The following is a 12,643-nucleotide window of genomic DNA, read 5'->3' on the forward strand; positions in this document are numbered from 1 at the left end:
ACTGACATCTCAAAATGGCATATTATACAAACTGTCAAAATGTATTGTTGATTAATTCACCCATTTTGGGGGGTTGGTAGGGTAAATATTAGGGCTGCAGGGTGGAACACAATATTTGACAGCTACAAATGCCAAATTAAAAAAACTATCAAAAATTCATCCAAATCGAACGTTTTACAAACAATAGGTGGCTTAAGCAGTAAATATTGGGCTACATGGTGAAACACAATAATCGACGCCCTAAAATGGCACAATGAACAAACTGTCCAAATTTCATCCAAATCGGACATTGTTTAAAAAATCACCCATTTTAGGGGGCTAGTGGGGTAAATATTGGGGCTACAGGGTAAAACACAACAAACGATGCCCTAAAATGGCACAATGAACAAACTGTCCAAATTTCATCCAATTCGGACATTGTTTAAAAAATCACCCATTTTAGGGGGCTAGTGGGGTAAATATTGGGGCTACAGGGTAAAACACAACAAACGATGCCCTAAAATGGCACAATGAACAAACTGTCAAAATTTCATCCAATTCGGACATTGTTTAAAAAATCACCCATTTTAGGGGGCTAGTGGGGTAAATATTGGGGCTACAGGGTAAAACACAACAAACGATGCCCTAAAATGGCACAATGAACAAACTGTCCAAATTTCATCCAATTCGGACATTGTTTAAAAAATCACCCATTTTAGGGGGCTAGTGGGGTAAATATTGGGGCTACAGGGTAAAACACAACAAACGATGCCCTAAAATGGCACAATGAACAAACTGTCCAAATTTCATCCAAATCGGACATTGTTTAAAAAATCATCCATTTTTAGGGTCTAGTGGGGTAAATATTGGGGCTACAGGGTAAAACACAACAAACGATGCCCTAAAATGGCACAATGAACAAACTGTCCAAATTTCATCCAAATCGGACATTGTTTAAAAAATCACCCATTTTAGGGGGCTAGTGGGGTAAATATTGGGGCTACAGGGTAAAACACAAACAAACAACAAACGATGCCCTAAAATGGCACAATGAACAAACTGTCCAAATTTCATCCAAATCGGACATTGTTTAAAAAATCACCCATTTTAGGGGGCTAGTGGGGTAAATATTAGGGCTACAGGGTAAAACACAACAAACGATGCCCTAAAATGGCACAATGAACAAACTGTCCAAATTTCATGCGATTCGGACATTGTTTAAAAAATCACCCATTTTAGGGGGCTAGTGGGGTAAACACTGGGGTTATCGAGTCAAACAAAACAAATGGCACATCTACATAGCCATATCTACCATCTGTGAAAATTTCATCCAAATCCATCAAACATTTCTTGGCAAAGTGGGGTGGACAAACTTGAGGGAAGAAAAAAACAAAAAACAAATCGAGTAAAATCAAAATGTGTCCCCTTCAGGGAAGGGGACCCATAATAAGACTTCAATCTGATGTATACATAGAATATTATGAGAATCCAGTTTAGAAATGTACAGGTGGGGCCATTGATGAAATAAAGCATGCAATGCAGTCAGAAAAGTCTATGATATAATATAAACTAAACATTTCCTATTTCACAAACAAATTTACATGAGTTGAAACCTTCATTTCCATTACTTGTGGTTTATAAGAAGATTTAAGTTACAACTTTAACCTAAAAATGCAATTTAATAGTGTGTATAGTATTTGACCGATATTTGACCAATTTCACAAGTATTTGACCGTCAATTGACCAGATTTTATTTGACTGGTCAAATGCCCAACCCTACTTTGATCTCAGTTCTTATGTTGAGTATGGTACAAAATACAGCAAAAATTCTGGACTAAAACTAGAAAAAACAAAAACAGTTGAGATCATGATAGAAAGTCAGTAAATAACTTTACTTTGTCCTTTGTGTACTTACCTTGTACCTAAAAATGTGCTACTTTTTCTTGGTGACAGCAAGGCTAGTTTAACAAAATGTGCTAAAAAAGAGCAACTGGTAAAATAAACAAATTTGCGTGTGTGCTTGCATAATATGACTTTTCAAATTTCATTGCTTTGAAGAAGTCCTATCATTCCGGTGAGCGAAACATCCACAAAATTTATTTATTAAAGCAAATCAGGTGTTGGTAAGTACTGTGGAAACGGCAACGACTATGTGCAACAACTTGAGCAATGGAATGTAAGTCATGCATTTGTTGGATACACCTGATTTGCTTTAATAAATAAATTTTGCGGATGTTTTAGATATGTTGAATACATTTAAATACAGCAGTGATGAGCTTTTCCCAGATTGATTTTGCTTTCACACTTCCTATAGGCTTACTAATGCTTCCCATACTGTGAAGTATTTGTAACATTTAAACAGGTAAATGTAGTGTAATTTGATGTTGAATGTATAGGATCCTCCTTTACCTAGTAATGTCCCATTATTTTCAACAAAAGAAGGCGATTGTTTGCGCATAATCGTAATATTATCTTGTCTATAAATTTTCACCAGCTACGTTGGAATTGCGTGCAATGGACCCATACGTATACGTGCTGTAGTAACATCTAAATTAGGTTTTAACTTTTAGGTGAAGCTTTCGTGTTGCTGGTGAATCTAACTGCCCAGATCTGCTGAAGAGGCAAGAACTTTCAAACAAATTAACAATCTCATAGGGAGGCGAGTAGTCCCTGCCCTGAAGGGGACACATTTTGTTTTTGTCTATATATATATATATATATTTTTCTTTCTAACGCGGGTTTGTTCCCATGTTTTGGTCAACAAAGAATGGTTCAAACTTTTTCAAATTTACACACATTATAGATATTGGTCTAAAGATGGTCCATGTGAATTTTGACCCCGTTTGATCCCTCCGTTCACCCACAGCCCCCCAAAACGTGAAATTTTTAAAACAGCTTTACTTGCTTAAGTACTTCATTTTGGAGTTATATGCTTTGTTGTTTGGTGCAATATAAGGTATTTCAAAGAATTTTGTACCTTAAAAAAAGATTTACCCATTTTCACCCCTTAACCCCAAAATATTCGTTTCTGTCTTTTGTACCTTAAAAAAAGATTTACCCATTTTCACCCCTTAACCCCAAAATATTCGTTTCTGTCTTACGCTGGTTTGTTAAGTGCGTTTGGTCAAAAAAGAGTGCTTTACATGTATTCAAATTTGCACAGATGTTAGTTATTGCTCTGAATTTGATCCTCCTGAAGTTTGACTCCAAACGACCCAGCGGTTCACCCAAAGGCCCCCAAAACTAAAAAAATTAAAAACGGCTGTACTGACCCAAGTACATAATCTGAGGGTTTCATGCTTTGTTGGTTGGTGCAATGTAAGCTATTCTAAAGAATTTTGTAACTTTTTATTGGATTCACCCATGTCTACCCCTTAAACCCCAAAATAATAAGTAAGGCCAGAAATACAAGCCCCAATGTGCTGAAATGTTAAACAATTGTTTGCAGTAGGTTATTCGTTTAGTATTTAAAAATTTGCCTTAATCGGCCAAATAGTTACTTTTACAGTCCATAACATGTGTACACTGTCAGTCAGATAGAAGTCTCAAATCTCAAGGTAGTAATTCACTTGTTTACGATTAAGGCGGGTGAATACAGCGGGAGTGCTCAGAATTCACTCATTTACGATTAAGACGAGTGAATGCAGCGGGAGTGCTCAGCTTGACGTCCGGACCGACGTTTTAGGAGACAGTCGTGTTGGTGATTACAAATCAGCTGTTTTTGCGCACTCATGCTATGTCGTTTTATTAAGTTATCAAGCTCATTTTCAGTTTTGGAAAATTGTGTTTAAAAACTGACCTTGAACGACAATATCAAGGCCAAAGCATGAGATTAAATTGAAAGTATTTTTCCTGTTCTTATTTACTGTTCTTTGTAATTATATGACAATAATGATGTAAAAAAGAATACGGACAAAACTTTAAAAGTTGGGTTAAGGCTAAAGTTGGTTAAGTTTTTCCTTAAGAATCTAAAAATAACCAGGATGTTTGTTTACCATAAATCCGCACAAACGCGTGCTTGCAAAAACAATCATATGTGTAGATCAAATGATGTGTATAGTAAACTGGTAAATATCTAACAATGATTGTGCCCTATTTTTACTGTTACCAAATCGCATATGCATATGTGTGGGGACCCATTAGATTATGCTTGTAGAAACAATTCTGTTATAAAGTGCCAGGAAAAAGATAAGGACCCAATGCCAAATATATATCCATTATAAATATGGTAAATGGTATATGTGATACATCGTTAAATATGATGTAGTATATATAAACTGGCAATATATAGGAAAACCACTATTCTAGTTTCCTGTAATTTTAGAACTGATGATGCAATATTTTTAGGCGAAATCGATATTCACAGTGGTTTGCAATAAGAAATACACAGATTGATTTGAGTGTGCTGAATTTGTCAGCTAATGTCCACAAAATTTAATTTCATAAAACAAAGAGTATCTTGTTCATAAACATTGTCAAATATGGGACACCTACTGCCAAAATGTCATGCTTCTAGTTTTTTTGCACTTTTTGTAGTTACCAGCCCTGAAACAAGGTTGGTTCACTTTACATTCTTGGAACTTAGTGTTTTTTCTACCAGTATTTCTTGTCAAAAACTTGAAAAACAACTCCTTCAACAAAGGGGACATTTAATTATATCAATACACATACCGAATGTCTTGTTTTCGTTGATATGGATCATTGTACAACTCCTGAGAACCAATTACTCCAGAGTTGGATTTAGATGTAACATAGCTTACTGTCTGATTGGTTAAATTTGCGGAAAATCCACCCTGGTATAAACAACCAAGGTGTTAATACTTTGCTATGCATTGCTAGAGTGATTAAACAAACAACGCACCAGATCATCTTGCAACATTGAAGACAAAAAAATGCCATCAGATACTGGTCTAGGGTACTTATTTGAGTTTTTCAGTTGCTGACCTGATCTGTGCAAAAAAAAAAAGTAAAAATTGACTGGAGTAGTGTACAAAACTTTTGTCACCTTATCCTGGTGTTACTGACTCTCCTTTGAGGCACTGAATCACACAAGGGCCCACCAAATGCCACATTCACTTTATTTTGTTTATTTTTTCCCTCCTCATGCCCCTTAACCACTGAATTACTTGTTGCTGGTTTCTGTTAAAAAGAGAAAAACATTTTCATTTTGCAATACAGGTGCTGAAACACACAACATACATGTCACAAATTGCTGTAATATATATAAACTCAGCATATTCATACTCTAAACTTCAGTGTATTCAGCATATTTGAACTTGCGTTGGCAAATGTTAAGAGACAAGACTTATGTGCATAGGTAACCTTGGATTATTGGGATGGGTTTGAAGATCATACAAACCTTTAATGTGGGAGACCATAGTGGTGAAGTTGACACATTCCCTGTTCCACTTTTTTTGTCCAACCTAAACAAAAAAACGTTGAAAACAATCCATGTGTGTTAATGAATGACAGAATAATGAGAAGTTGTATTTTGATAGTGTATAAGCATCAATGATGTGTTGCTGTGAATAACAGTTCTCATATAAGTAAGTACTCAAAACAACTTGTATGGTTCTATTGCTTATGGGCCCAGTTAATCTGTATTCACTTGTCCAACACTTAAAACAAAAATAAACTTCCTAAACCTGATATCACCAACTAACTTGAGCAAGATAAGAAAATGGTGTTGCTTGCAAGTCACAATGTGACACTTGTTGGCAAATATAAACTAGAAAGGTGGCTTTTCTGCATATTTCTATTTTATTTGATCTACACACATGATTGTTTCTGCATGCAAAAACAAATGGGTACCCCCACACAGGTTTATGCGAATTGATTACACTATAAAAATGTTCTGGTTCTTAAAGACAAATTAGTAGAAAGCATCAAACTATTCTTCTAAGATTTTGTTTATATTTTTTATTAATCATTTTACTGTCATATATTTACACAAGTACAAAGTAGGTAGAGAATACTTCCAATCCTCTGTGAATAGAAAACAGCGAGAGTATATTTAACAAATTGTTCTTCACTTCACTTTGTTTCGCATATTAACCTGCAGCAACCTCTGGCCATGACCTTTTGACATGTTTTTCAATAGCACGCAGTCCGTAGTGTTCAACAGTATTGCCTAATTTATACAAAAACTCATGTATTGTTGCTCAAGTGTGATGCAAGTTCGTTCTTACAGGGTTTTGCCATACCTACTAGTTGACCTTAAGTGACCTTTCACCATGCAGCGGTGTGACAAGTCAAGCTGACAATGACCGTCCAATGACCATTTATCATAACTTTCGTCCAGTTTATATTGTGATCTTTATGTTTAGCAACAATATTTTGCCTGACATATAACAAAGTGAAATACAAGTTGCCGAGTTTAGATCACTTTTGAGGTATGAAACCTTTGCCAAAACTAAAAATGCAGATGCTAAAATAAACATCACAGCATTTGCAAGGGCTAAGTGCTAAAACATTTATGTATGCATGGAGGCGTTGTTTCGTATCACCAAAGCTAGCTCATTGACCCGTCAATCATCTGTCTGGCTCTGCCCTCGTAGACAAACAATATATCATACACTATCCAATATTAGTAACAGCCATCATTGTGATACAACAAATAACTAAAAAACAGCTCTATTCCAGCGAGAACAAGGCCTGGTGGCATGCTTGGTCATGCATGAAGCTCCGGGCATTTCCGCCCAAACATAAACCAACCAGTCTTTTCCATGGTATTGGATTGTCTGGCAAGGGCACATGCGGTTAAACACATAATAGGGGCTGTAAGGGTAGCCATTTTGCTGATTTAACCAAAATTTCAAATACTACAAACAAATGTTTCAAATTTCTTATTAGGGCTTGTATTTCTAACCTAAAAGGACTGGAAAAGCTAAAACCGAATATTTGGGGGGTTTAAGGGGTAAAAATGGGTGAATCCAATTAAAAGTTACAAAATTCTTCACAATACCTTACATTACACAAACCATTGAAGCCTGAAACTCCTAAAAGCCATGTACTTTCGTCAGTACAGCCATTTTAATTTTTTTACATTTTCGGGGCCTGTAGTCGACCCTCTGGGTCATTTGGGGTCAAACTTCCGGAAGGGCAAATTTGGATAACTACCTAACGTGTGTGTAATGTTTAATAGGTTTTAAGCACTCTTTCTTGACCAATGTGTGGAACAAACCAGCCTTGGACAGAAAAAATACAAACAAAAGCAAATTGTGTCCCTTCAGGGCTGGGGTTCCATATAAAGCACATACAGATGCAGAATCTGTTGTTGCAAAACATTAACTTGAATTAACTTGAATTAACTAATTATGTCTGTTCATCATTTTGTCCAACAACATTTTTTTAAATCAATCAGCATACTTTAAGGACTGGGTCAATTGGGTTCAAATTTGAAGTGTACAACGGTACAGAGCATCAATGTTTTTACACTCGGTCCTCAATCGAGCAGTTGCACAAACTAACCTGAGCATTAAATTTGCATGTTCATGCCCTGCTAACATATGAAACTAGTTTTGAAACGTTACCCAGAACAAAATTCACTGTTGTCTTAAATGCGTTAAATGGTGGAAAATCCATACATTTCAAGCCTGAACAGCTTAAAAGGCACCTTGGAAAGCTGCAAAACTTGTGTGGAATAGGGAATGTTTGTGATGTCACAATGCACTGAGCAGGCTCGGCTGAGCATTAACATGAGCCCATCCAAACAGAACATTTGCTGTTTTGGCCCATCCTTAATATCTACCATGTGGTATAATCTGAATACAAATAAACACTTTTTCTTGACCAAAATGTGCGAAATAAGCCACAAATGAACAGAAAATTATAAGCATACGACTTTTCATGGTATTTGGTAGCAAAATGTGCAGCGAAAAAAAAGTTCTCTAATGTGCCAAAAAATAAAAAGTTTATGAACCGCTGGTATAAAGTCTGTATCAAAACAGTTAAAAAACAAAAATTGGCATTACAGTCCATGACTTTTTTAAAAAGCGGGGTTGTGGCAAAGGCAGAAACACTCTTCTTTTACTGTATTTGGAAATTAGTACATTTTGTGGAATGTATTGAAACCCAAGTATGAGTTAATGAGTTCATTGTTAAATTAAGAATGCATGTTCTGTTTTTTGCAACAAATCAGTTTGTATGTTCTGCAGTGACCTTACACAGTGTTATAGCCAAGAAGACAAATCCGCTATTGACCGTTCACCTTGTTTTTTGTTTTGTTTTATGAAACTGCAATGTTTTGCCTGGCACATATGAAATATTATATAGGATCATTTTAAATATTTAACCTTGTGCCAAAAGCAAAGTTTGGACCAAAAAACAAACAACCATGTAGCATTAAACCACTGTAATTGTTTCTAACTTTGTTTTGCAACACCTTTACATTGACTGTTTGCCAGGCGATAGCTAAGCTGAAAGGGTTTAATGACATTTTGAGATTTTGCCTAAACTATAAATATCTCCAGTTTATTTCATGTTATATTAAAAAAATGTGTTGTGATAAAGGTAAAAGTTTGTGGTAGTTTGGGGCTAAATATGTAACCACTGGGCAGATTTCTCAAAATTTTCATGCCAAACAATGAACACAGCATTAGGCGTTGCTATGCTAAACTTAAGGACCTAAATCCCCAAATCGAATATTGGAGATGAAAAAAATTAGTGAATTTAAAAAAAGATTAAAAATGCTTCAAAACTTTGCAAAGTACCAACCAACAAAGCGTGAAAGTTCTGGTTCAAAAGTTTTAGAAAAACTTGTTTTTTTATTTATTTTACTTTCAGGGGGCGTGTAGGTAAACTGCAGGGTCAAACTTTCAAAAGAGCAACTTTAAAGAACTAACTATTTTGGATGTAAACTAGCCAAATGTTTAAAGCACTTTTTATGCACACACACATGTTAGACAGTAAATAAAGGTATAAAATGGTGTTTTTTCCCCTTTAAGCAACGCACAACAATAAAAATGGTGCTTGGTGCCCAATCAAAAGTGTTTTTGATCACCATATTATTTCATGAGCAAATAGTTTTGTCTCAATAAACACATGTCTTTTAGTGTAATTGTTGGGTGTTAATGTAAAATTCCTGGTGACTAACCAAACAGAAGTGTAGCTCTTCAGCAGTTGTGTATTTTGACACTAACTTTGCACCAATTATATTTACATGATTTTACCATAGTCTCTGCTGAAAATTTCATTCAGCCCAGTGGTAAGCAAGAAAGAAACATTTTAGTCTACCCTATTATCACAAAAATGATATGATTCCACTTTAGGTTAAGTAAACAATTATTCTGCAAAGTATACCTCAAATCTTGTGCTTTATGGTCTGTTGATTTGGCTTGAGCCTCCTGAAACAGCAGCACAAATTTAGAACATCATCATTTTTTATCAAGTAACATACCATTTTTTGACTTGATTGGGAATAGTTTTTTGTCAGTGGGCTTGTAACTTCATGTTGAATAAAGCGATCCCTGTCTGGACGGTCAGGTATGTCACTAAAATCCTAAAAGCACAGCCCTTCATACATTACCAATGACAAAAAGTTAAAAAAATTTGAAATAGATGCACTGTAGTTTTCACTGACATTTTATTGTTTATTAACACTTTCAGTGCGGTTGACGTAAATCTATGTCAAAAGATGTTTTCCGCAGAGTGCGGCTTGACGTTAATTAACGTCAAAAAATTTTCAAAAAAAAAAAAAATCAAAAATGCGGCTGCCCGTTAATGTACGTCGAGACGAAAACAGCCCATGCCATAAATGCGTGATTGGCGCGTGTCTGGGGCGACGCTTGGCGGGCATTAAACTTGATTATGTGAATGGAGTCTTGTTTCATAACAATGTAACAAAGCCGACTTTTCCAACAAATGCCTAAGGAAGTTATATTGTATAATCGTTGGCAAAAGTTTAAAGTAATAATTGTACATAAGTTTTAGTAATAAATTAAAGTGCATAAGACTTTTGTGCATAAGTTGTAACGTTACTGTCATTGTAATTCGTTATTGATGCTGTTGAGGCCTTGCAGCAGACAAAACAATGCAAGTGTGCACAATAATTGAACAAAAGCCCGCACTGAACGCATATTTGGGTGATTGCTAACCGCACTGAAAGTGTTAACCCACCTCAACAGGAACATCCTCATCAGAAAGGATCTTTAACTTTTCATTTTGGACTTTGTTATGAAATTCTCGTTCTTGAATGAGAGTCTTCAGTCTATTCAGTCATAATTATTAGTTATGCACTAAAAAAATATTTAAAAATCTTCTAAAATATTAAATAAACCATATGTTTACCTGTCTTTTTCCAGAGGAGACAGTTGTTGCAGACGATCAGTTAACTCATGAATTTCTTCTTCTCTCAAAGCATTTAACTCGTCTTGCACCGTTTTTTCTTGTTTTTCCCTTCTTACCCTGTCTTGGGAGATGGATGATTTGAAATAACGAGGCAAAGTAGAAAATTTCTTTACATCCATTTTCTGCGTGAGACAATTTTTGTCGACCTTAAAAAAGTGGGAAACATTTTGACCTGCAGGCACATTGAAAAAAAAACATACAGCAAAAATCTAAACAGGTTTATACGGAAATTAAAAAAAAAACAAAGAAAAAGATTTATTATGGGTGGATGATTTTTATCTTACTTTTACACACACAAAAAGCAATAACCTACATTGTTAACAGTTGATTTGACATTGTTTGGTTCCTTCTGTATTTCAACTTTTAATTGTTGCGGATGTTTTTCACAGGTTTGCTCAGAATCATCCTGAACAATGTTTTTGGAAGAAGCTTTTGTGACTTCTGCTTGTGGAAGCATTTCAACACTGCTATAGTTGGGATTATCAATTGCCATATTTCCAACATCTATCAGTGATTGGGTTCTAGATTGTTTAAATTTGGGGGGCAACCTGAAACGGAACAGTATTCGACAAACAAGTAACGAATAGTGATATACATATACAAAAAAACTGGTAAATGTATTCTGAGAGAATTATTTGTTTACAGGAGTCGCTATTCAGTCAACTACTGAAAAGTTTTTTCCTAAATTTTTTACATCCACTGTGTCCCATTAAATAAGTTTTCAATTTGCTTAAGGGTCTATAAACATTACATGCATTGGTTGCAAAAACTGCTGCTGTTTCATAAAGTAGACAATTGACATAAGGCCTGTGCCTGAGGTTTATGCAACAAAAATGTTTGGCTTAAGTACACAAAGTATCATATACAGAGGTTATTGCATATTTTGGCAATAAAATAGGAAATCTTGTACAGAAAGTGAAAACTTGTAAGCTTATTGTTGTTAACATACATTGGTACAGCACTGAACTAAAAGGGTGGCTTAGCACATTTTGCAATAGCACATACAACCTATTTTGTAATGGTAATATATTCCCTATTTTTTTCACATTGGGTTCAATATTAGCCAACATTGTATATAACATTGATTTGTTTCTGCAGGCAGAAACTCATGGGTCCCCAAAACTGCAAAGTTGTAAACAAATAACCATAAGAAACTTAGGTGTTATAAAGTCACACATAGTGATCGGAACTGTCAAAATGTCATTTCATTCAAATTTTGTAAACAAATCACCCATTTTAGTCAGTTTGAAAGGTTAATATTAGCACTAGATGGCGAAACACAATTATCAACAGGTATAAATGTTAAATTCAACTAACTGTTGAAATTTCATCCAAATCAGACATGGTTTAAAATTTTACCTTTTTTAGGGGGCTAGCAGGGTAAATACTGAAGCTATCAAGTCAAACGAAACAGATTGCATGCCAAAAAGTGCAAGATTTCATGCTAAAAGTGAATGGACAAACTTCACTGAACAAAAAAGAAAAACTGAGTAAATTCAAGATGCGGCGAAGGGGACCCATAAATATAGCATATAACAGCCAAGTAGTATCACCAGTTATAAATGTAACAACATTCTTAACAGCTGATGCAAAGATCCAAAACATGTAGCAACATAATTTATGGACAAAAACTTTGTATAACTAATTATTATGTGTGTAAATTTCAAAAAGTTTAAAAACTCTTTTATTTACTAAACAGGTGAAACAAGAAAGGGGGACAATAAAGATTTACCTGAAAACTGCCTTCAATTACTAAGTAATGTACAAAATTAACATTGTCTGAAACTACAGAGTCATGTCACTTGGGAAGTTTTCTGAACCAAAACGTGAGAAAACATCCTCATTAGACACAAAAAGAAAAATGACGCCACATAAGAGAAGAAAAGGGAACAAACCATACAACTTATATTAAGTTGAGACATGGTTACAATATTCCTTAAACAAATACTTTCAATTCTCTGTGAACTTAATCTCTAATAGCTTTGACCTCGATATTTCTGTCTAAGACCAGTTTAAGAGAGTTAAAACTTTTTCTAGAAAATCTTAACAGTATTAAGGGGTGAATCCAAATAAAATTATAAAATCATTTAAAATACAATGCATCAACCAACAAAGTATGAAACTCCTTGATCATGTGCTTTATATCGGGTTTTAAGGGTGAAAAATAGGTGAATTTATTTAAATGATTAAAATCATTTAAAATACAATGTATCAACTAACAAAGTATGAACCTCCTTGATTATATGCTTTAGTATAGCAGTTTTACAACTTTCACATTTTAAGGGTTTGTTGGTGAACTGCTGGGTTACTCGGGGTC

General features: G+C 34.9%; 1 protein-coding gene across 4 annotated transcripts in view; it reads right to left on the reverse strand.

The window, feature by feature from the left end:
• Positions 1–12,643, reverse strand: part of LOC145232495 (afadin-like) — a 74,305-nt gene that overhangs the window by 3,138 nt on the left and 58,524 nt on the right. For 2 of the 4 annotated variants that reach the window (XM_080097131.1, XM_080097132.1), the window contains 9 exons: positions 10,640–10,874; positions 10,267–10,472; positions 10,096–10,186; positions 9,377–9,478; positions 9,280–9,323; positions 5,339–5,402; positions 4,985–5,118; positions 4,841–4,928; positions 4,651–4,772 (listed from right to left, as the gene is read on the reverse strand). In XM_080097131.1, coding sequence (XP_079953257.1) covers positions 4,651–4,772; positions 4,841–4,928; positions 4,985–5,118; positions 5,339–5,402; positions 9,280–9,323; positions 9,377–9,478; positions 10,096–10,186; positions 10,267–10,472; positions 10,640–10,874 — 1,086 coding nt within the window. Of the gene's footprint in view, positions 1–4,650; positions 4,773–4,840; positions 4,929–4,984; positions 5,119–5,338; positions 5,403–9,279; positions 9,324–9,376; positions 9,479–10,095; positions 10,187–10,266; positions 10,473–10,639; positions 10,875–12,643 lie in introns of those variants that run through there. The other 2 variants (XM_080097133.1, XM_080097134.1) reach the window with 2 other exon arrangements.

This window comes from Phallusia mammillata, chromosome 6 (genome assembly GCF_965637545.1).
Source record: "Phallusia mammillata chromosome 6, kaPhaMamm4.hap1.1, whole genome shotgun sequence".
Taxonomy (NCBI): Eukaryota; Metazoa; Chordata; class Ascidiacea; order Phlebobranchia; family Ascidiidae; genus Phallusia; species Phallusia mammillata.